At 34.8% G+C, this 25,043-nt stretch overlaps 3 protein-coding genes across 3 annotated transcripts in view; 2 read left to right on the top strand and 1 right to left on the bottom strand.

Annotated features, from left to right (window-relative positions):
• Window positions 1-9,952, top strand: part of LOC124540666 (nephrin-like) — a 119,032-nt gene extending 109,080 nt beyond the window's left edge. Inside the window, exons 13-22 of the mRNA XM_047118333.1 lie at window positions 44-138; window positions 1,008-1,098; window positions 4,057-4,170; window positions 4,805-4,917; window positions 5,292-5,469; window positions 6,042-6,170; window positions 6,939-7,028; window positions 7,568-7,941; window positions 8,553-8,775; window positions 9,861-9,952. Of these exons, the coding sequence (XP_046974289.1) occupies window positions 44-138; window positions 1,008-1,098; window positions 4,057-4,170; window positions 4,805-4,917; window positions 5,292-5,469; window positions 6,042-6,170; window positions 6,939-7,028; window positions 7,568-7,941; window positions 8,553-8,775; window positions 9,861-9,952 (1,499 nt within the window). The remainder of the gene's footprint in view (window positions 1-43; window positions 139-1,007; window positions 1,099-4,056; window positions 4,171-4,804; window positions 4,918-5,291; window positions 5,470-6,041; window positions 6,171-6,938; window positions 7,029-7,567; window positions 7,942-8,552; window positions 8,776-9,860) is intronic.
• Window positions 9,953-11,874: 1,922 nt separating this feature from the next.
• On the top strand, window positions 11,875-13,636 carry LOC124540874. The gene is made up of 2 exons (XM_047118662.1): window positions 11,875-12,328; window positions 12,478-13,636. Exons 1-2 carry the CDS (start codon window positions 12,201-12,203, stop codon window positions 13,634-13,636), a joined length of 1,287 nt encoding a protein of 428 aa, XP_046974618.1. The 5' UTR covers window positions 11,875-12,200.
• On the bottom strand, window positions 13,619-15,988 carry LOC124540873. The gene is made up of 3 exons (XM_047118661.1): window positions 15,543-15,988; window positions 15,154-15,412; window positions 13,619-14,939 (listed from the first exon to the last, which is right to left on the bottom strand). The coding sequence occupies exons 1-3, from the start codon at window positions 15,732-15,734 to the stop codon at window positions 13,681-13,683; spliced, it is 1,710 nt and encodes a 569-aa protein (XP_046974617.1). The 5' UTR covers window positions 15,735-15,988; the 3' UTR covers window positions 13,619-13,680.
• Window positions 15,989-25,043: the final 9,055 nt, after the last annotated feature.

Raw genomic sequence — 25,043 nt, 5'->3', positions numbered from 1 at the left:
GATGTTAGTGTAAATATATCTTAATAAAATCTTGAATTCACAGATAGCCCAAAATGTAAGTCAGATAAAACAGTGACGATACGAGCAGGGCGCGGGGAGACTGTTGAAATCGCGTGTGACCTTGACGCTAACCCCAGGGTAGGTATAATTAATTCAAAGGGTACTTTATTTGATTGATCAAAATAATACGTAAATTATATTAATATAAATTTGAAAGTAACTCTTGTCTGTCTGTAGCTCTTTCATGACGAAACCGCTGAACCGAATTTGTAATATATATGAGACAACATCACATACATTACTCTGATCCCAATGTAAGTAGCTGAAGCACTTGTGTTATGGAAATCAGAAGTAACGACGGCACCACAAACACCCAGACCCAACACAACATAGAAAACTAATGGTAATCTACATCGACTCGGCCGGGACCAATCAAACCCGGGACCTCAGAGTGGCGTACCCATGAAAACCGGTTTACACACCACTCGACTATGGAGGTGCAAATAAAACAAACTCCGAGAAAGGACATAGTCTACTTTTTTGCCACGTGACAACCAACACCAACGTGAGCGAAGCCGCGGACAACAACTAGTATATTCTACTAAGCCAGAATTAATGATTGTTATTTCTGAAATTAGGTATGAAGCAAACTTAAAATCTAAGAAAGGACATGGGCTAATTTTTGCCTGACACATAACAATCAACCTAATAATTTCTCGATTTATTTGGGCTATGTGGACAAAGTTGTCTCAACGTTCATAGTTAGTTATTAGTTACTTAGAAAGAAACTGATTAGTTTAAACCAATGGTTTTTTTTTAAGTTTCGCTTGCGTTTAGGGATATTTCATAACAAATTTCATCAAATTCGGTTCAGCGGTTTGGTCGTGAAAGAGCGACAGACATACAGAGTTACTTTCACATTTATGTTATATATTAATATAGATGAATATTCCTTAATTCAAAATATTAAATAATTTTATATGTTAAAAATGTTTTATTGTTACCAGGAGCCCATAACGTACAAATGGTGGTTCAACAGTACGACTCACACGAAGCATGAGCTTAATACATACAGCGCTCAGGAACAAGGCAGCCTTGGTGAGCCATTACACTAATAACCGGTGATCTAAATAAGCACATCTAATTTACCTAAAGTAAAGATTAGAATAACATAGAGCTGCTACAACCTCCAAAGTAATTTAATAACGTTTATTCAATCTTCAACAATGGTATATTACACATGCAGAATTTAATTTTATAAGTAAACAAATAACTAATAGTATATATTGCAAAATCTTTAAATCGTTTGTTTAAAAATATATTCTGTCAAACTAACGCCATCTATTGTTTTTCGACGGTACTATGCTGAAGTGTATAAAGTAAAGGAACTCATATATCATCGTGTATAATGAAATAATGACTAAGCTAAAAAGTGGAATGAATTGTGTAGGTATTATTTCATTTATTCATTATAAAATTTTATAAATTTACTTTCTCTCTCTCTCTCCTGTGCATTTATTATTCCCGTGTTTTGGTGGGGTCTGCGTTCCTAGTCTTTTGCTTCCAATTTGCTCTATTTGACGTATCGTTTTCAGTAATATTACAACTAACTAAGATCTTTTCCGACCACATCATAATAATCATATTATCTATTTACATTTATTGAAAATATTAAGTTAATATTTCTTTCTAAGATATGATATTAGATTTAACATAAAATAGTAATAATAGTAGTTATATTTGTGATAAAATTGACGTAGAGTCAAAAATATATATACTTACAAATTATATTCACTATTTAGGAAACGACAAAATTAGTTTCAACAACAAATAAATAAAATATAGTAAACGTTGTTTTTTTTTTAAATGACTTCTTACTATGCAATAAGTAAAGCTGATATTTAGAAAAAGTGTTATAAATCAGGGTCACCCTTTGTTAAAGCGTGATGTACATACATCATTGTTTTTTAAAGTCTACTTGATTAAAATTTATTGTGATTTAATACTTTAAAACGTGCTTGTATCGCGTGTGGTTGAAATACACTCATTCGAAATTCAATTCATAAATCTATGTCATTATAGCAATTATTAATATAAATTTAATTTACTTGCCTTTATATTAATAAAACAAAAATTGTGAAATTTAGTACACCAAATGTACAAAATGTAAAAGCCGATTAACTATTCCTTACATCGTCAATGCGCCACCAACCTTGGGAACTAAGATGTTATGTCCCTTGTGCCTGTAGTTACACTGGCTCACTCACCCTTCAAACCGGAACACAACTATACTGAGTACTGTTATTTGGCGGTAGTAGTCTTTACGTACTGTATTGTAGCTACACTGGCTATTTCACTCTTCAAACCGAAACACAATAACACTAACCTAATTGATGGTAGAAAGAATTTTTTATTAACATAAGAATTAACAACATTAAATGCTTAAATATATATATACAAATATGAACTAAAACTAGTTACTGTATAAATCTTGACCGCGTGGAATGGTGGCAAGAATGCTAGCAGCATTTCCCCGTTGAATCGCAATTCCGATCCTCTGGGCAAAAAACGAACAGGAGGGCTCCTGTCACCAGTGGAGGCAATGAGGCGAGGTGTTATACTTTCGATGAAGCTTTTTGCACCACTACTCCAAGGGCCAAGCGTTTCGACAGCAAATGGAACAAAAAAGTAATTAGATATAATACACGAATATTTAGTTATTTTTTTGGCTTCAGCTTTTTCCGCAGCGGCACCGGCTCTTAACATTGTTTCTCGGATATGAGATGGGGCCAACGTGTCAACACATGTAGCGTCCTACACAAGGGCCCGACCTCGTTCCCAGGGAACCAATGTTAATCCATCAGGTCTCTTACCATCATCACGACTAATTCCACGAGGCTCAGTAAGAGCAGGAACGTCGATGGTGGCAAGAGCCCTTTTTATTATATCATTAAGAAAACCGTGGCGGAAAAGCCTACCTGAACTCCTTGGGCAAGAGAGACCATGTAAACCGAAAGAGTCTACCTCCTTTCCACACGGGCATCTGTGTTCAGAACACAGAGGTGTTCCCAATCGGAGACCAATCGATATGCGAAAACATTTATTATCTAAAAGTGTCCCGAGATTTTTAGAGGGTAATGAATTCAACCAGTGACTAGACTCTTTAGATGATAACGCTAGAAGCCTGGCACGGTCTTGAGCACTTGTTAAATTTTGTGTCAAACTGTGTAGTGTAGCGTGAACCAATGAAGAATCCCAAAGTTTTTGTTTTGTAACTTCCTTAGGGATATCATCATTAGGGCACTTTACCTTCCAGGTCTCTATCGCCTCAGTAACATTCATGATTTTTACAGATTTTGATTTTAAAATTTCTGAACAAAGGTCTGAAATGCTATGTACAGAAGAGAGAAAGGCCGGGAGGGCAACACTTGATATTTTTCTCACGCCGATGCCACCAAAAGGAATGGGAAGTGTAGCTTGAGTCCAAAAATATTCATCTATAAATCATTATAAATATGGTAGAATAAATGATGAAATATAAATAATTATTTTTAAGGTTGTAGCAACTATATGTAATTATCACAGCATGTCCATCAAGACTCATTACCTTTCTTTAAAAATAAGAACTAGCGATCACCGGCAACTTTTGTCACGGTGATTTTAAAGTGTTTGTCATTGTCACGTCAGGTTTCCAAAGTGGAGTGCGCTCATTAATAGAGACTGTGACAAAACATTCTCGAAATCGAAGTGTCATTTGCCACTATGGATTTTGAAGAGACGGTGGTTCTCTGTGAATTCGTGATACTAACGACGAGAGTGACAAATTTGTCACTAGTGCGCGCATCTCTATGAAAGAACGTTAAGACGCTGACAGTTTCGTTACGGGCTTGTTCGCCGGTCGGCGGTCAATTGTCACGTCGTAACGTGCGCGCGACTCCATACATATTCACGGACTCGACAAGAGTGACGAAACAGTCACCGTGACAAAAGTTACCAGTGCGCGCTAGTTCTAACACAACGTATAAAAAGCTCGCCTATAACAATGTCAATGTTTAGGTAGATACGTGTACATGGTTAACACTTCGACTGACTACGGGTGGGTACAATGTGCCGGGACCAACTCAGTGGGTCAACAGGCAACGACTTGCTTGTTTCACATCGTACCAGCAGGTTTGTATACGTTCATATACATGTAGAAACAAGATCAAAGTACTTAATATACTGTTTTAGCCTTGTGAAGAATATTTCATTTGATATCGTAATTTTGTTAAATATTTATGACTTTACTTAAAGTGTTGTATAAGAGGCGATTAGTTATTCAATGTTATATCATCATAGCCAAAGATTCAGAGGTTGTGAGTTCAAACCCCCAGACCGAATAAGTTATGGGCTTTGTCTGCAGAAAATTTTTCAGTAACAGCTATCTGGAAGCCGGCGTCAACATTTCTGCGCTTGTGCTTTGGTGCACTCTCAAAGCCGTATGAGGGGGATATAGAGAGTGCATCTGTATTTGCACACCTTTTGCACTATAGTTAATCCTATGTCAAGTGGTTTCCTTTGAGATAAGCTGTGTTTTTATTGTTTTCTTATATGACTATACTCTTTCTTCGAATCGATCAATTATGATAGAAGGAAAAAAAGACGTTCTCAAACAAACGTAATAAATAACGCAAGTAGTTTGATTTTGGTTGGATTGCACCTTAGGCAACTTTAAAATGATGACACAATTATATGCGCTATCATATATTATGTACTTATAATTATTATATAATGTATACAATATATAATAATTTTTTTTTTGTAGAAAAACCTTCTCCAGTAAAGAACTGTGTAATCAGTAACGTAACGCACGAATCCTTGCTTCTGATTTGCGAGGCTGGGCACGATGGTGGATTGAAGCAAGATTTTCTACTGCAGGTAAGTAATTTCAAATAAAATGTACAACGTATAAATTTATATCTACTTGTCAAAAGTCCAAGGAAGGGTTATGTTGCTGGACAATTTATTATTTTGACACGAGAACTATTTTTAGGTCAATTTTATCATTCTGAAGTTTTTAAGCCATTACAACAATAATAATTCCTAAATTCCTGCTTCCGAATAGTAACACTAACTAAGTTACACAATAAACCTTTTTTGTTACATTTCATAAAAGGTTTTAACATTGTATTCCTTTACCTAATTCGAAATTAATTAAAAAAAAACCTTCCGCGGAGCTTTGGGGACTTAGTCTTTGATGTATAAAACACGTTTCATTTTGTCAGTAATTAAAAAAAAATTACCCTCGTCAGGTATTTGACATGGTGACAGGCTCCCTACTCCGCAACATGAGCAGCGAGGAACCACAATTTGCGGTTTGGGGTCTTTCCAGCGATGTAGACATGACCGTACGAGCGTATAACAGCAAGGGGCCTAGTGAGCCCTTTACGCTTTCATCGAGTTTGCTGAAACACCCACAGCGGCAAACGGGTTAATATGTTTACAATTTCAAAATTTATATCACAAAAATGTGTATTTGGTCACATTTATTTGGTGATTAGCCTATAAGGTTGTAGATTTCGCAGTATTGATTTCAAACACAGGGTTGAGCTAACAAAATTTCTTGACAAAACAACCCAACTAGATTTTGTCATGTAATTTTCACTTGCACAAAGTTACAAAACACTCTTTTCTCTCTCTTCCATATTCCAGTTTTTCCAATATGTGAAGTTACATCCTTGTCATATTTAGATTTTCGATGAGAATCTCAGGAACGAGTACTTTACGCAATTTTAGAGGCACGGGTGCATATTTTATATAGGCTTTACCTGGTGTTTGAATGATGAATAATTTATGAAAATGTTATAGAAAACAGCTTCGAACTAATTACAGTGTACGAAAGGCCTTAAGGTTAATTAGACAATCAATAGAGAGATTTTAATCTAAACCGTTGCAGAAAATTACATAACATACCTAGTTGAGATGAAATTAAAAGATTTCGCAAGAACTAATTAAATTTTTTATTAAATAGATTATTTTATACTGGTAACATTTTATTTTAGCAACATTACCAGTTCGCGTGGAATTAACGACCATTTTAGTCACGGTGCTCTGCACTGTTGCCGGCATTGCAGCGCTCACAGCTGTGTCTGCTTTCGTCTTCTGCTGGAAATACTGCAACAAAAATAACGGTAAATAAACTTTCGTTAAAACCAGCTGATCTTCTCGACTTAATCCTCCTAATAATAATACATACAAGCTGTGCCCGCGACCTTGTACGCGTTTGAATTGAACAAAAATATTGAAGACTAAGTTACTCCTTATTGTATCAGTTATCTGCCAGTGACAGTCCCGTCAAAATCGGTCTAGCCGTTCCAGAGATTAGTCGGAACAAACAGGCAGACTGACCAAAATTGTAAAAAAATGTTATTTCGTCATATGTACCGTGGATATATATAAATACATATGCATTGAGTAAAATAGGGCTATTTTAATATTGCAAACAGACACTCCAATTTTATTATATGTAAAGATGTGAAAATGTTCTATTGAATACAAGGTATAGATATTCAATTTTTGTCGCGGTTTTGCTCGTCGCTATAAAAATTAAGTTATTTTATTTAATAGGTTGACGGCATATTGGCCACCTGATGGTAAGTGGTCACCATCACCCATAAACAATGAAGCTGTAAGCAATATTAACTATTCCTTACATCGTCAATGCGCCACCAACCTTGGGAACTTAGATGCTATGTCCCTTGTGTCTGTAGTTACACTGACTCACTCACCCTTCAAACCAGAACACAACAATACTGCGTACTGTTGTTTAGCGGTAGAATATCTGATGAGTGGGTGGTACCTACCCATACGGACCTGCACAAAGCCCTTCTAATAAAAAAAAATTGTACATTCAATGGTTAAACATTTATAATATTAGTATAAATATGTATCGTTTGTAGATGAAAATGAGAAGAAAAGACGGAAACAGGATTCGATACTGGACACACCGCTTACAGACTCCAAGGAGTGTGAAAGCATTGATAGTCTAGGTGAGTACTTTAGTGAAAATAATAATTAATTGTGATAATCACTAGCTGAACCTGCTGGATTAAGTCGTGAGAAATTCTAATCCCACTTCTTTTAAGGGGAGTTTCATTTCTCAGTGGATATCTACACCCTAAGGAACCCACCTGCCAAATTTGAAGTTTGTAGGTGTTATAGTTAGATAGATCTTGTTTGACGTTTACAGATGATATTATAATGTTCGATCATCACTACGTTCCGAACGTTCTGTTATATCAAAGTAAATGATCCGAGTATCCGAGCTGGGTTTTCATCTAGTTTGTATATAAAAGAAGAGTATCAGCCTGTCAAAGTTCTTGGGCTAAGGTCTCTTTTAGAGCAGTTGGTTTGGTGATGATTCCAATAACACAAATATCATTAAAAAACATTTCACCGACTTCAGCTCTCCTTGATAAAGATCTAATTGATTTTAGATGCAAATCATGTTTCATCAAAAAAATAACTTCCCCAACAGTTCCCTGTGCCATATATGTATATGTGTTTAATATATCTTGATGTATTTCAGATAAAAATCCAGATATAATACCAGTGGAAAGTAAAATAAGTGACAATTGTTCCACAAAATCATCCGCCACAGATTATAGCGCAATAAGACCTTTACTTTCAAAGACAGATACCGAAAATTTTGACATGAATTACGAACGGCATTATGAGCACAATGAACCTTGCGGACAATACGTCCAAGTCCGTCCAATGGACTTCCGAGGGCACCAATATCATGGCATAAACATGCCCAACATCAGCCCAACTACACACAGCTTTCGGCCAACTTTGGCTACAATGCCAAATGTTGGTAACGAATGCCATACGCCGTGTGATAAAGTTTACGAAAACTGGTTGAAATATAAGAACTCTTTACCCTTAAACACGAGCGGTTTGGTGAGTATTTTTTTATTACATAAACATACATACTGGTGATATTCATTTAGATATATATCTTGGTCATAATTATATTATAGAACTCATACAGATATTCCCATTGGACCATTTCCTCTGTCATAAAGTTGCCTGGAAGATGCGATAAGACTGCCGTTTGTAACATATTTTGTTTCATCTTGATATGAAAATAAATATCATAAAACATAATGAATAATTAAAAAATGTTAGTATGCAAATATATTATGTATTGGTTTCAAAACTCAACTGTTCACAGTGAACACATTTTATGATATTTGTACAAACTACATTAAACATTAACAGCCTGTAAATTTCCCACTGCTGGGCTAAGACCTCCTCTCCCTTTGAGGAGATAGTTTGGAGCATATTACACTACTCTTAATGATACTCTTAATGAAATTAGCCACATGCAGGATTCCTCACATTGATTCCCTTCACCGCCGAGCACGAGATGAATTATAACACAACTTAACCATGAAAGTGGTGCTTGGGTTTGAACCCGCAAACATCGGTTAAGATGCACGTCTTCTAACCATTGGACCATCTCGGCTCACTCAACATCCAGGCTTTTACTAAAAGGTGGACCTTTTCAGTTACCAATGGAGCAATGTATGCCCCTAGAACCATATCCACCGGCGTTTTACGGTTCCATCACAAGAAACCCCCTCTGTTCCTGGCAGAAATCTGAACGGGAGTCCTTTAGATCGGAATCTCGTTCACTCGTGTCAAATAATCGCGGCGCGTCGCCCCCAGTGCGGGTCAACGCTGACAGCAACAGTGCTTACTTCAGCAAAAACTTTCTAGAACGTAATACTGGTGAGTTGTTTTAAGAAACATCCAGAAAATACCAATCAACGTATATCGTATAATATCACGTTTTTTTTTGTCATTAGCGTACTCTTCCGCCCCCTCCTTTTCCTACAAATTCTCCTTTTTCTTATAAAAAAAAGTTAATCAGTCATTAGTTGAGGTTACTACATTATTTTTATTTCATGGAATTACTCTCAAACGTTTAACTTAAATTAACTTACTTAAATCTTAATTTATTTATGAATAAATTAATAAATTAATTTATTTAACTTGTAATATCCATTGTTCGAGTGAAATTTTGTATGCACGTTCAGTTGGTATGCTTGACTCAGTGACGTCATTTAAATGCAAAATGGCGTAATCAAGATGGCGGACCGATTATTTTTAATACGATCCTACATATGGGTATCAAGATTTACTTGTGTAATTTAATACAATTAATTTTATCTTTTAAAATTTTCAAACTTTCAAATACTAGTATTTTTGTGGCTTTTATTTGTGCCAATAAGACACAGATTATTTCGCCAATGTCACGTGCGATACTATTATTTATATCAAGAGACAATCTTTTTTTATCATATACATTATGTCAAATATGACATATAAGAAAGACTGTATAGTACGACACAAATTAGATGTAGCATCGGAAAATGCTATGAAATGAAAATAAAACCGATTACTGCCGATTTACACAACCAATATAAATAGCTCCCTATCGCGCCATTCGACGCTATTCGTCGCTATAGATTCTCGCGTCAGTTCAACCCGAGAAAACAAGTGCTTGTAAATCGACGTGTCAAATTGACGATTATGTAGGGTCGTATAATGTTACAAGTTACTACGTTTGTGTAAAGATCATATTCACATGAGAAATAATTATTGGTAATTTGGGATAGCGTTCTTAATTCGAATGTGATCGGTTTAACGAATTTTGCCGATGCTACTTCTAAGTTGAGTTGTACTATACCTATTTTATTTATTTTTACCTCATTTTAAAAAGGCTGCATATATAATCCTGCTAAATAATCGTAGTGCAACTTCAATATCCTTCTTTGTAATTAAAACTACTTCTTAATCTGTTCGCTTAACAGGTAGCTGCACACAATTAAATATGAACCGACCGGCGATGAGGTCTGAAGTGAGCAACGTTAAAATTATAGTCAGCGATTCGGAATGCAGATGAGGCACGAGTAACGATAGTCTCGAGACAAAGTTTTAAGGAATTAAAATTGACTTAGTGAAAGATTCTACGTGATTTTTAGTGAAAGTGGGGCGAATTGGTTGATTCATTAATGTGTTCAAATTTAAGATAAGATCAATGATTTGTTTATTATCTGTAAGTGAAACGAAATATTGTTTTTTTTTTTTTTTTTTTTTTTTGTTAACAATTATTGTCACATGAAAAATTTGAACGGTTTTTTTTGGAATGATTAAATTTCCATTATAACTTTTCTTTTGACTTGTAATAAATCATTAGATGTTTATTTAAGTTTTAGGTATCGTGAAATCGATGTTAACATGTCTTAACAGACTGTATACCACTGGGTTATACACTTAAATTTTCTCTAACTAAATATAAATGGGTCTCCTTATTGACGCTGTAAGAAATATTAACTATTCCTTACACCGCCAATGTGCCACCAACCTTGGTGATGTTATGTCCCTTGTGCCTGTAGTTACACTAACTCACCGCTAAAACCGGAACACAATAATATTAGGTATTGCTGATTGTCGGTAGAATTTAGTCGAAACTACCCAAATGGACTTGCACACCGCCCTACGCCCTAAAAATCGTTCCAAATATTTTAAGCCATAACAATTATGTTTCTATACAATGGCTTGGTGAGCCAGTGTAACAAGCTAGACCTTTCAGATTCCAGAAGTGTGACCTCTTTATTATCATGTGATAATTATTGTTAATACTGATACATAACTTTTCTTTTTAGTTTATTTTTTCCGCCCTAAATTATTGAGACTGATTTAAAATATTAATTAAATTAATATTGTAATTCCAAATTTAGGACTAAAAATTGTAATTAAAAGTAAATTTTTAACCTATCAATGTTGCTATGTAAATAAATTCTAATGTAAATACCACAGATTATGGAATAAATATGGAACGCGTTATAGTGAAGCTATAAGGACGAATACAAAGAAACATGTTTTGTTAATATGTCAAAAGAAAATAAATGATTAATTTTTGACGTATTACGAATTGTTAATTATTACGAATAATACTGGGAGTAATTAGAGGTTAAATAGTTTAATTTTTATTAAGAGAAATAAATGTTGCCATATGTAAATTAAGATTTAATGTTACAATTATATAAAATCAATAAAAATAACTGTTAAAAATAATATCACAATGTTTAGTTTATTGTAATAAAAGATTTGATTTTTTAATATATGTTTAATTTTTGATATCCACAATAATATACGCCTATAATTTATTTATCAATTGGAACAAACTTGTATCTGGAATCGACTCATAGTTTTACGAAGTATCGAACTGGGGCCAGCTTAATCTAGTCCATACTCTGATCCCAAAGTAAGTAGCTGAAGCACTTGTGTTATGGATAATCAGAAGTAACGACGGTACCACAAACACCCAGACCCAACACAACATAGAAAACTAATGGTAATCTACATCGACTCGGCCGGGAATCGAACCTCGCGTTAACCGCTAACAAAACACCATTTGTCGTATCTCCACGATTTGAGAACATCCCGATAGCCGCTACAGGTAGTATCGGAATACTTGGCGTTGATATTTCGAGCCTCGTTCAGTTCCGCGGTCAATTGGAAGGCAAAGCCAAATTCGCTTCAAAAAAACTAAATAATATAACATTAATGAAATAATATATATAATGTAATGTTTTTAATTTTTGTCAAATTTTCTGATAACCTCTGACAAGCAAAAACCAACCTTAAGTATTTAAGAAAAGAGATAGTTATTCTATAAACGCAGCGTTACACTTGTGTTATATTTATTTGTATATTTGTTGAGTCTGAGAGAAGTGTTTTGGTGGGAACTGAAGTGCATTGGTTTACCAGTTGTCGAATTGTTTTAATGTTAATTGTTTGTAATAATAGGCATGATGACAGTAACTAAGAATCACTGAAATTATAATTTTAAATAATAATATAGGATAGAGAGACTCTAAGTAAGTAACTTATTTTTAAATTACATGTGTGATTCTATTTATTTTAATAAAAATAAAAATACAAAACATAAGAATCCGCCATATTAGGTCAAACACCAATCAGAATCGCGTGACGTCACGCTTTCGTAAAATTGTTTTGACAATTGTATATCGTTCGAAATTACCTTGTGTTTACTCGTTTTGATATTAACGTCACCGATTATTTGATATTGCGTTGTTAAATATTATTATCACAGTTTAAAAAAGACCAGCAAAGGAACGTTAGCAATGGAACAAGGATTTATCAAGGCAAATAGCTCTAATTTGCCGAGAATCGACTTGTTGATGCTGGGTGGATATTTTGCATCAAACAACGACTTCTGCTCCGCTGAATTCCGAAATGTTAAAACTTCTATGTAAGTATTATGTGTAATAATAAGCATTAAAACACAGTATAGTAGTCAAACTTCCCTAAAGTACATACTTATATTATTTCTATTGTGTGTAATCATGTTTAAGGTTATGTTATGAAAATACCACTTAAATATATTTTTATTTATTTTAGATCCTCTCGACCATCGTATGGTGATGACGCTGTCAGCTATGTTCATCTTAAACGTAGTGGGAACATGTGCACAGTGAGGGGCAAAATTTGTCCAGAACATAAGGTACATGCAAGGTTATATGCTGTCACAGTAATAGTAGATGAAGAAGAGGAAGCTGTTATTTCCGTACAATGTAACGATTGTGTCGCTTCTAAAGGAGGCTGCAAACATGCTATTGCATTCCTTATGTGGATCCATCGGAGGAGTGAACAGCCATCCTGCACAGCTGTAGAGTGTTACTGGATTAAATCCAAACTGTCCAGGGTTGGAACTAGCCTGAAGTACATGACAGCAAAGGACTTGTCAAATGGTGCACCTAGCTTGCTATCAAATAGTAAAGTTCTTGATAAGTTTTTGGATATTGGCCGAAAAAGAAATATTGATAACTGCGAGTTATTAAAATATCAACCTAGTTATATTTATAACAATATTAAAAGTTTATCCATGCACCAGCTTATGCTTAAATATAAGGAACAATCCTATGACACATTTTTAAAAAAGATTGTGCTGTCTAATCAAACTATTGCTCAAATAGAGGAAGAGACCAGAGAACAGCACCAAAACAGCCTTTGGTTTGAATTGCGCTATGGTCGAATCACAGCATCAAAAGCATTTGAATTTAGTCGGTGTAAAAAGAATGATGGAAGTCTAATAGCGTTAATAATGGGAGGGACTATACCTGACACACCAGCCATGAAACATGGTAGATTATTAGAGGGTGAAGTGCGAAAAACTGTCAGCATTAAACTTGGCAAAAAGATTAGAAAATGTGGACTCATGCTGTCAAAAGAGTACCCAATGATAGCAGGATCACCAGATGGGATCTGTGAGGATGCTGTCATTGAGATCAAGTGCCCCACAAGCGTAAAATCATATAAAAATTATCTAAATAATGGCAAACCAACTGACAAATGTAATGCACAGATACAGATGCAAATGCATTTGACAGGGCTACAAAAGGGTTACTTTTGTGTAGCTGATAGCAACTTCAGTGTGAATAAAAATGTGGAAATTGTAAGTGTGAAGTTTGATGCCACATATATGTCTGATTTTCTTAAACATTTAGCGGGTCTGTGGAAAGAAAAAATATATCCAATATTGTACGAAAGTACATTGTAATCTTTATTATAAATATAAAATGCACAAATAATAATTTTGTAGTTTTATTTAAGTAGAGAGTCTTGCAAATTTATAAAAGCACATGCAATTACAATAATATCATCAAGTACTTTTACAAAATTTGTGTTAAGACATGCATGGGGCTTTAACATATTAAATTCTCTTAAACGTCTAATTAACCTCTCAACATGAATCCTTAAACTAGCTATCTGCTTTGTTTCCTTCACTTCACTTTTAGATAGCTTGGCTCCAGTGACAACACTTGGGGGCCGTACAAGTTGTACTCTCTTCTTACGCAAGTATTGTTCTACATGCTTGAACCCTCTGTCAGCCATCACACACATACCAGGTTCTAAACAGTTGATAAAATCACAAGTCTCAACCAAACGTGTGTCTGTTACTCTTCCTCCATAGCCTGGTGAAACATAGTTTACTAAACCATTTGGTGTACATGACACTAAATATTTAATGGTATTAGCCTTTTTGTATTCTGACCATGATAGTGCTTGATTAACACTTTTTGAAGGCTTTTGTACTTCAATTTCAAAACAGTCAATTATGCAACTTGTGTGATGAAATTTATGTCTGAAAGCCATGGGCAAAGTACGTTTTATCAAATCTTTGTTTAATTTGACAATAAAGGGTTGCATTACACTGGCTATCACTGGTATACATTTAAAAAATATTTTGCTTGCATATGTAGTAGTCATGGCAAAATCATCAGCAAGCTCTCTAAATGGATTATTTAATCGTATTTTTTTTAAACAAAGCAGTAAATGGTTATGAGGGATTCTTGTTTGTTCTTCAATTAATTCTAATAAATAGCAACAGCTTTTTGGAAGACCTAAGTAAGACCTTGGGTTTTTCATTATCTTAAGTAATGTATATTTGAGAATGTTTAATCTTTCTTCTTTCTTTGTCTCCTCAGTTAATTCACTGCAGTCTGATGTTGATTTTATTATAAGAGATTGTATTGATGGTGATGTTTCTCGCTGACTCACAGATGGTACATATGAAATATCACTGTCAGACTGATCTTCTATACTAATTTTATTCTTGATAACATGTTTGACACCACTGCTTGATATCACTGGTTTACTATAGCTTTCAATTTTAAATGGAGATGTAGCGATTGAGCAGGAATAGGGTTTTAAGGGTGATGTTAACTGGCTTACTAGCTTAATTTTGGTCTGGACAGCTTTGCTTCTAAATTTATGTGTTATATGTACTTGTACAGATTTATCCACTGATTTTGGATAGGTAGTAGTAGGCCCTTCATGATGTTCTTCACTTGTGTGTAAAACTAAAATATAAAAAAAAATACTTAAAAAAATATATAAATCAGTGCCTAATGTATGTATGTATAGTTATACAAAAATTTTGTAACAAACTTGGTTATGATAGAATTGTTATATGTTCTTTGTTATTGATAAATGTAATAGGCAAATTCAATCACTATACACTTTAACCCGTTAAAACGGAAACTTATTCGCTGACATTATAGTGTTGATGAGTACCTGAACTTTCTGATGAAATTATTGTAGGTTCTAATTGTTTTGTAGGTGTACTTTTCTCTGCAAAATCTTTTTCACTTTCTTCAATTAGTATCCTTCTTTGTTTCTTAAGAACATAGGGTCGCTCTATGGTATTGGAAGTTCGTTTTCTTCTGTCCAATTGGCATTCAAATCTTGTGGGCATACACCCGGACTTCATGCGCATTTGCGAAACTGAACCCATTACAAGATACTGAATATAATTTTCCATATCGTTTGGTAACTGAAACAAGAATAAAAGTTTAGTAATAGAGGAATGGAAACGTGATCGCCAATATTATTGACTATTAGAGAAAATTCTAATGATCTCTAGTTTAGTTAATTATTATACAGTAAATAAGAGATATACTTACGTCGAAATGGTCTTCGCAGAAATAAAGTACAGAAGTTGAAGATATAGCTGTTGGGTCTCGTCTTGCAAGGTTTAGCCACATATTTCTAACTTTTTTCTTCAAAGGAACATTAATAAATAACTTGTTCGGAGTTTTTATAGATGTATTGTTACATTGAGGAACCGCACACCATCGATACACGTTAGAATTCATAATTTTCGTATCAAATAATTAAATTACGGATCTAAATAAACATTTAACATGCGAACTGACAAATGTTTACGAAAGCGTGACGTCATAAACAGACGCCATTTGTATTCTAGTGTTTTTGTACAAAATTTAAAATTTATTTTTAAATGATCATTTTTTCCTAATAAAATTTACTTTTTTGCAGAATTAAGATTTATTTTGTATAAAGTAATAACGTAAAAACACGGTAGTGTAGTTTTTCAAAATTTGTCGTCATGCCTATTGCAATTAATAAATTATTCCAAAATTAATAGATAGTTGTACAATTGACAGTTAGTATTAAAATTGAAATATACCACTTGACACCCAGCTGAATAAAATAAATCAATTCAAATCTATAATTTAAGTGAGCTCTTTTAAAAGTTAATTGAAATTGAAAACATTACGGTATAGACTATCGAACAAAAACATAGGCACATTAATGAATATAAACCATTCTTTGCATCGCCAATGTGCCAACCTTGGATCCAAGATGTTACGTCCCTTGTCGTTGTAAGTATACTGGCTAACTTACCCTTCAAATTGGACCACAATAATACTAAATAATGCGGTTTGCAAATATCTGATGACTGTGGTCTCATCCCAGACAGGATTCCACAAAGTCCTACCAAGTAAATAATGTAAAGTGCGTTTATGAAAGGCTATCGATACATGCACATGTTTTTACTTTTCCGTATAATATTTCATGGTTGACTTGAAAAATATTCGTGCGATGAGATCTCTACAATGTTGAAGTCCAGAAGAAAAATCCACACTAACAAGCGGTTGTCAAGAACACCGACTCGATAATGCCGACGCTACAATTAAAAGGCGAACTGCGTATCTCCGTTCCAAAAGGTAACATCTGATCTTGTGTGGATTGAGAAAATCTGCCTCATTGCATTAGTGGTGTGCATGTATGTTACATAAAAAATCCTATAAAGAAATAATCCACTAAAACCATTCCACAGCAACAATAGCCTGTAAATTACCCACTGCCGGACTAAAACCTTCTCTCCCTTTAATGAGAAGGCTTGGATCTTATTCCACTACGCTGTTCCGATACGGGTTTGTGGAATGCACATGTGGCAGAATTTCTATGGAATTAGGCACATGTATGTTTTCTTTCAACACCGAGCACGAGATGAATTATAAACACAAATTAAGCACAATAATATTCAGTGGTGTTTGCCTGGGTTTGAGGCGGCAATCATCGGTTAAGATGCCCGCGTTCTAATCACGGGGCCATGTCGGGTCAGTATAAGCTACTTTGTTAGAAAGTCACTTTCAGCTCATTTCCCAAATACTTTCACCAATATTCATCCCCATAGCATGCGGTCAAAGCTTTTGCGTTCGATGCGAAATGCATTTATTTTAAAAACCTTTTACGACCTCCTATTCTTTGAATGCTGTTTGTATTCCCATTGGTTCAGTACATCGCTAAATTCCATTCTATTTTTGTTCAAAGGACTAAAGAATTTAATATTAGATCCGCATTGATGTTTCACAGGAACGGCGTGACTGGTAACTTCCTGGTTTCATATATATTTAAATGTAATCACGTTCTTTGGTCTATGGTGCAAAGGGTTTTATTGGTGAAGGAATCGGCCATCTTGAATCCTTCTCCGATGACAAGGAAATGGCGGGAGGATTTAGTTTTTTAATTTACTGGTTGAAGGGGTTGCTTATCAGGTATTACGCATAAAAAGTGGCTGTAGTCGTGTACTCAATTATTTCAAAATTTATTAGAAATAACATGCAACATGTCTATATTTTTATATAGCCTATTTATCTGACTATACTCCAGAATAAAAAATAAACCTAATGTTGTCTTAAATTTTCGCGATTATTACACATTTAAATAAAACTAATTATAACGGATGAATCGCGTATATTAATTATTTTTAAACATCCCGACGTTTCGAGCACTTTGCAGTGTTCGTGGTCACGGGTAGACATCTACCCGTGACCACGAACACTGCAAAGTGCTCGAAACGTCGGGATGTTTAAAAAAAATAATTAATATACGCGATTCATCCGTTATAATTAGTTTTATTTAAAAATAAACCTTATTACTTTGCGTAAACAAATTTATAATGAAATAAAGAAAAAAACGTAAAATAATGGTAAAACTAACAATTAATGTTTGTCTCAAGAAAATGTGAAAAATATAGAAAAGTTATTGTTTTTAACAGTCATATGAAAAATCAGTAGTCTGTAAAACTACCTAGGACAATTATAACGGTCCTGCAAAAATGTTTCATACTTTCGATTAAGTTATCCAAGTCTTGCTGCGGTATATTGTCCCAGGTCCGACTAAGATGCAAAAAAAGTTGCTCTTCCGTCGCAATATTTGCAAAGAAATTTCTCAAAGCCGTTCTTTGGAGTATGTCCCATGCATGCTCTATGGGGTTTAGGTCAGATGATTGAGCGGGCCAGCCTTAGACCGATACGTCTTGTTCCTGCAACCATCTCGTCACCACTCTCACTGAGTGCGAACGGGCGTTGTCGTGCATGAGCGTGAATTCTTGGCCCATTTTTAGTCTATATGGCTAAATTATTGGCACAACCATCTCGTTACGCTATTTTTCAGCCGCCATGGTGTTTCTGATACAAACGAGGTCTGTTCTTCCAACAAGATGATTTTTCGCCCAAACCGTAATTATCCCGCCGTGGTATGAATGGACTTTCTGAAGATGTTGCAGACGGCTATCATGACCAGGGAATCGCCAAACACGTACTCTACGTGTATCGGGATGGAACCGAACCGGGACTCATCGGTAAGCAGCACTACAGACCACTGGTTATCTTCCGAGAGCAAATTTACATGAATCCACTCTAGTCGTCGCCCACGATTTCCTCGGCGTAGTGCTGGAGGACGAAGCGGTCTGCGAGAATGAAGGTTAGCTTCATGCAGCCTTTTCCTTACAGTTTGGTCACTCACAAGCAACTGGTCCTCTGGCTGGAGCCTGTGAACCAATTGCAGTGCCGTTACATTTGGTTCTCTTTTCGCGATAACTTGCAAATATCGGTCTTGTCGTTGAGTGGTTATGCGCTTCCCACCTGGATCTTTCCGTCATTTCACCAGTAGCACGGTAGCGTGACCATAACCTATATATAACGTTTTGTCTTGTTCCAATCTTTTCAGCAATACTTCGTTGAGTAGCCCCAGCTCGGAGCATGCCTACTGCCCTTAGCATTTCTTCTTTCGTTAAATGGCGCCGCTGCATGATACACACAATAGGTTTAACTCGAAATTAATCGATAACTTGTTATAAAACTTAAATTTGACACAAAAAAATATCTCAATATGACTGTAGTAAACGATTATGTCGCGTAAATGTTTTATTTTTGTTTATTTTTTTCAAATTCAAATTTAGAAACGTCCAAGAAGGTTTACAAAATAGTCTTTCATCAAAAGATTTTAAAACTTGCTATGATTTTTTGAGTTTAAGAATTTTATACAGAATATCCCTAGACGATGTTGATGTGTATATTTATAAATTATAGACAATGTATTATTCTGATGTGTAAGCTACATTATTGTATATTTTGAGAATAACAAACATCCATACGTACAAACTTTCGCCTTTATAATATTAGTAAGGATAGCGGTATTTTATTTATATTCATATTACACAATACTAGCAACCCGCCCCGGCTTCGGACGGATGCAAAGCTGATACTAAATATACTACAGAATATCTTTATACGAGTTTCGAGATCTCGTATACAGTTTTACAGTTATTAAACAATACAAACAGCTATGTCCCTCCCTCCCGTTTTAAATCTTTAATATCTTCCGAAATATTCATTTATTTGAATGCTGTAAAGAACCACACTGATATAAATTGGATAATTTTTACTATTGTACTGCTTAAAATCGCCTCGTAGAGAACCAATTATTTCTCGTTAGTAAAAAGAAAATGATAGAAATTTGTTTTTTTTTTGATAATTGTGTGTGGGTGGGTGGCATATATACTACGATATAGACATATCGCTGACTTTTTTGTAAACCTTTTAAAGGTGTAAAATACTTGTGGAACATTTTTTTATCTATCTCCTAGGGTTTAGCTAGCGTTTCCAATTTAAACACACAATAATGTATTAATTTACAACATATGATTAGGAACCTCTAAATGTATCAGCAGTCAGCGAGAATACACTTTGTTTTGTAATATGTAGTGACTAGTTTTAGCCCGGAGCTTCGATTACGTGTATAGGCTGGTATTAGGTAGGCATATTAGTCCTAAAAATGTAAGCATAGAAATTGGTTAGGCAGTTTAGCCGTGAAAGCAGTTTAGCAATAGACAGATTTACTTTCGCATTTTATAATATTAGTATAGAACTACATATATGTATTAGTAGTAGGGCTTTCCTTGGTGATAGGGCTTTCCTTGATGGTAGGGCTTTGTGCAAGCCCTCCTGGGTAGGTACCACCCACTCATCAGATATTCTACCGCTAAACAACAGTACGCAATATTGTCCGGTTTGAAGGATGAGTGACCCAGTATAACTACAGGCACAAGGGACGTAGCATCTTAGTTCCCAAGGTTGGTGGCGCATTGACGATGTAAGGAATAGTTAATATTTCTTACAGCGTCATTGGCTATGGGTGATGGTGACCACTTACCATCAGGTGGCCCATAAGCTCGTCCGCCAACCTATTCCATAAAAAAATGTTGTTAACAACACATTTACTATTATTCGTCAAAATCCAAAACTGACATCCCTAGCACATACTGGTTAGTAAAATTAAGTTATTAAAGAATTCTTAATCATTAAGCAAATAAAGTTATACAGGTTGTAAAGCGTGTATTCTTCGCATTAAATATGGAAATTGATGATATCCGACAACTATACATGGTGCTCCGATCCCAGTAGCGTAGTTTTTGTCTCTTTTCAACGAAACCGGTTTTGAAGTACGTCACTTTATTTTGATTTATTTTTTATGGTTCCCTTGTGATATCGTTTATATAATTGCACACTTAGAACGATTGTACATTAGTATTGCTGTGTTTGATATATTTTTTGACATTTTAGCCAAGATCAGGCACAAGAAACGCCACGCCTTAGTTCGTTAGATTGGTGACGTATTACTGACGTATAATATGCTTTAAATGATCCACTGAACAGCTAAGGCCTCCTTCGCCTTTGAAAAAAATAGAATTGGAGTCATTCCACCACTCTGCTCTAATGTGGCAGTATTTCCTTAAAATCAGTCACATGAACGTTTCCTTATAGTTGACCGCTGCACATATGTATAAACACAAATTAAGCTCACGAAAATTTTGTAATGCTTGTGGGTTTGAACCCGTAATCATCGGTTAGATGCACGTGTTCTGACTTAACAAACAACAACAACAACAGCCTGTAAATTCCCACAGCTGGGCTAAAGGCCTACTCTACCTTTAAAGAGAAGGTTTGGAACATATTCCACCACGCTGTTCCAATGCGGATTGGTGGAATACACATGTGGCAGAATTTCTATGAAATTTGTCACATGCAGGTTTCCTCACGATGTTTTCCCTCACCGCTGAGCACGAGATGAATTACAAAGACAAATTAAGCACATGAATCAGCGGTGCTTGCCTGGGTTTGAACCCGCAATCATCGGTTAAGATGCATGCGTTCTAACCACTGGGCCATCTCTGTTCTGACTTAAGCGATGGTTATTATTTATAACAGTGCCCAGGTTCGCTAGTAACCTTACCATCAGGTAGTACAAGTAACTGTCTACTTCAAATAAAAATATGATAACATTGAAAATGTCAGACACAACAATTTTATTTCTGTTATAACTCCGGAACCCTTACATGATATTATCATTCCTGTTTTATTTACTTATAGGTGTATTAATCTCAGGATTATAAACAACCGGATAGGCGACTTTTTATAACACAGATTAAAAATATCCAACTGGATCTCAGGCCGTTCACAAGGTTTTAAATTAATATATATGAGTTCGAGTGAAACTCAAATATATATTATTGGTTGATGGTTTCGTAATCGAAAGACTGGATATTCCTGGAATATTTATAAAGCAACTCCTTTTAAATAGTTTTCGAGCCTATAACACTAAACTGCTTTAGTGGGTAGATACATTTATGGCAGAATTTCATCTAACTCATGCATTCCACAAGCTAGTTTACGTATAGTACTACTCATACTAAATATAGTACAGAATATCATTACATACAAAATCCATAGCTTTGTGTCATTAGACACTACAAACCGCTACATACATATTATTTTGATATATCTTGTAGGATTCAGCCAGTGACATGAGAAACCTATCAGTATTTCTTTACTATATTGTGCATATAATGCATATATGTATATCTTCCTCTTGAATCTCTCTATATATTTAAAAAACACCGCATCAAAATCCATTGTGTAAATATGAAAATCTAAGTATACAAAAGGACAGACAGCTGTAAGCGACTTTGCTTTATAAGAAGTAATAATAAGGAGAGCTGAAATGGCCCAGTGGTTAGAACGCGTGTACCTTAACCAACAATTTCGGATTCAAACCCAGGCAAGCACCACTGTATATATGTGCTTAATTTGTTTTTATAATTCATGTCGTGCTCGGCGGTGAAGGAAAACATCGTGGGGAAACCTGCATGTGTCTAATTTCATCGAAATTCTGCCACATGTGCGTTCCACCAACCTGCATTGAACAGCGTGGTGGAATATGTTCCAAACCCTCTCCTTAATGGAAGAGGAGGCCTTAGCCCAGCAGTGGGTAATTTACAGGCTGTTACTTTACTTTGTAATGAGATCATTTACAAGGACAAATTAGGCATTTGAAAATGCATTTTTGATCTCACGATCCCTTTTTTGTCTTACCACTGTACCACTCAACAATGTTTGCAGATTTTTATTCCAAAATCGAGACAATGATTTCTCAGATCACATTTGTAATCAATTACAATAATATATATATTTTTAATTAGCATTTTTCAACAAATTAGACAAAGTGAAATGTCAGTAAGATGAAGTCTGACGACACAAGTCATTCCATAAATGACCCACTTAATAAAAGACAAAATCTACCTTCATTACTCAAACGTACTCGTATACTTGTAAATATCTAGAAGAATAAAAAATAATTCCATTTAATTTTTCACGTGAATAATATGGAATTCCGTATGAATATATTAAAACATAAAATTAAAAATTAATTAAAAAATATGTCATATAAAATTTATTACTATCATTTTTAATAAACGGATCTACTATTCGAATTTAACACTAGCTAAAGCTGTGGCTTTGTCCATACGAAATTTATAATATATACTCATGGCACACAAACAGACACCCCCATTTCAAAGAGGCATATGTCCCCTTGGGTCTTAAACTATCTGCATACCATTTTTTTTATGGTATGGGTTGGCGGACGAGCATATGGGCCACCTGATGGTAAGTGGTCACCATCACCCATAGACAATGACGCTGTAAGAAATATTAACTATTCCTTACATCGTCAATGTGCCCCCAACCTTGGGAACTAAGGTGTTACGTCCCTTGTGCCTGTAGTTACACTGACTCACTCAACCTTCAAAACGGAACACAACAATTCTGAGTACTGTTATTTGGCGGTAGAATAACTGATGAGTGGGTGGTACCTATCCAGACGGGCTTGCACAAAGCCCTACCACCAAGTAATTGGTGGTAGGGCTTTGTGCAAGCATTTCTTTGTTTCATATTCGTTATATATGTTACATTGTGTATATTATATGTTTTTGTCAATAAATCATCATTACATACGCGGTTTCGTCATTCATTTGGTCGTCAGATGCTTATATATAATGCGATACATAAAATTACATCAAAATCGGTACAGCTGTTTAGCCTTGAAAGAGCAAGATACAGACAGACCGAGATACTTTCACTTTTATAATATTAGATGTAAATTGATATTTAGTAAATCGTTTGTAATATATATTTCTTTCTGAGTAAAGATTTTCCTGTTAAATTAATTGATATGGCTTTATGCCTATATTAATCACAGCTATATACAAAAATTCTTACTTTTATTATTAAAATTGCACAAATACCCTAAACTATTTATTTTAAATTCAAAAAGTTTAAGATAAATCGAGATTTTATCCAAAACAGTGTTGTAGCTCGAGGCAAAAATTAATAAATAATACCAATTAGTCCATTTAGCGATCGTAAATATATCAGAATAACTATAAACGTCACCGTACCGATACATCGGAACGATTTGGTAGCAATTTTATATGCAAATTTCATTCTTGACTCGTAACTCAAGAAAATGATGCTTGTAAGACCGTACATAAATATATTTCTTAATTTTATAATCGTTTTTCATTTTACGAGACCGAAAAATGTTTGCAAGGAAATAAAAAAGCAAGTTGAAGAATGCCGGACCTTAAGGGGGGAATTCATTGCGGCATTCGCGTGGTGTTATAAGTTGCCATCGTGACAATACGTTACACGAACATTGCAAATAGTACGCTTGTAATATTAGACTGTAAAAGTGAAATAAATTGGTACAAAATTTACAGATTAATTATGTAAGTCATGTATTGGATAACACCAATAAGTAGTTCGATAATAATATATAACGGAGCGGCATGTCCGAGCCCGTTTTTAAAAAATAGGCTCGGTTTTTTTTAACGAGTGTCAGGGTTTCGATCTTTATCCATCCTCGGAGGTTTGAAATTAAACTCAGGGAATATTCTTCTCTGATTTATTCCAATATGAGGCGGTCCGATCGCTCCGACGGCTCGACCAAGCCTGTCGATACCGGCGGGCGCTTGATCTTTTATAACAATAAATAAAAATTTTAACAAAAAAAAAACCGACTTCAAACAAAACACTATTTTAAAACAAATAAAAATGCACTAAAAAGTAATAATAATAATTGCCTATTTAACATATTTTTTAGAGTCCTCCTAGGTAAAATGAAATGAAAAATATTACACTACTTAAAAGTCAATTTACGATTATATAATGCAGTTATAGTTATTGTTATATTTGGAGCCGGCGTCAGCCACGGGCACAAGCCTCAACAATCAAAAGAAAGAAGCGATACGAGCCCCTTGATTAACCCAGTATATTATAGTATGAAAGGTAATTTGTAAGAAATATATTATAGGGATATACTATAGGGTTTTCTTGGCTGACACCGACACCAAATATAGCATTACAAAAACATTTCAAAATTCACTTAAAAATTATTACTTTAACAATCAAAAAATTTTAAATTATTAAAATAATCATTTCTGGACACGTGTTTTTCTTAAATTCGTGGTTTCGCGC

This window comes from Vanessa cardui, chromosome 26, assembly GCF_905220365.1.
Source record: "Vanessa cardui chromosome 26, ilVanCard2.1, whole genome shotgun sequence".
NCBI classification, from domain to species: Eukaryota; Metazoa; Arthropoda; class Insecta; order Lepidoptera; family Nymphalidae; genus Vanessa; species Vanessa cardui.
The sequence above is the reverse complement of the archived record's forward strand: the minus strand, read 5'-3'. Positions and strand labels throughout refer to the sequence as shown.

Excerpts from the sequence above, each read along its gene's own strand:
- LOC124540874 (XM_047118662.1), top strand. The coding sequence starts at position 12,201 with ATGGAACAAGGATTTATCAAGGCAAATAGCTCTAATTTGCCGAGAATC. Across the intron at positions 12,329-12,477 it reads CGAAATGTTAAAACTTCTAT|ATCCTCTCGACCATCGTATG; the intron begins GTAAGTATTATG and ends TATTTATTTTAG.
- LOC124540873 (XM_047118661.1), bottom strand. The coding sequence starts at position 15,734 with ATGAATTCTAACGTGTATCGATGGTGTGCGGTTCCTCAATGTAACAAT. Across the intron at positions 15,413-15,542 it reads TCTGCGAAGACCATTTCGAC|TTACCAAACGATATGGAAAA; the intron begins GTAAGTATATCT and ends TTCTTGTTTCAG. Across the intron at positions 14,940-15,153 it reads AATTTCATCAGAAAGTTCAG|TTTTACACACAAGTGAAGAA; the intron begins GTACTCATCAAC and ends TTTATATTTTAG.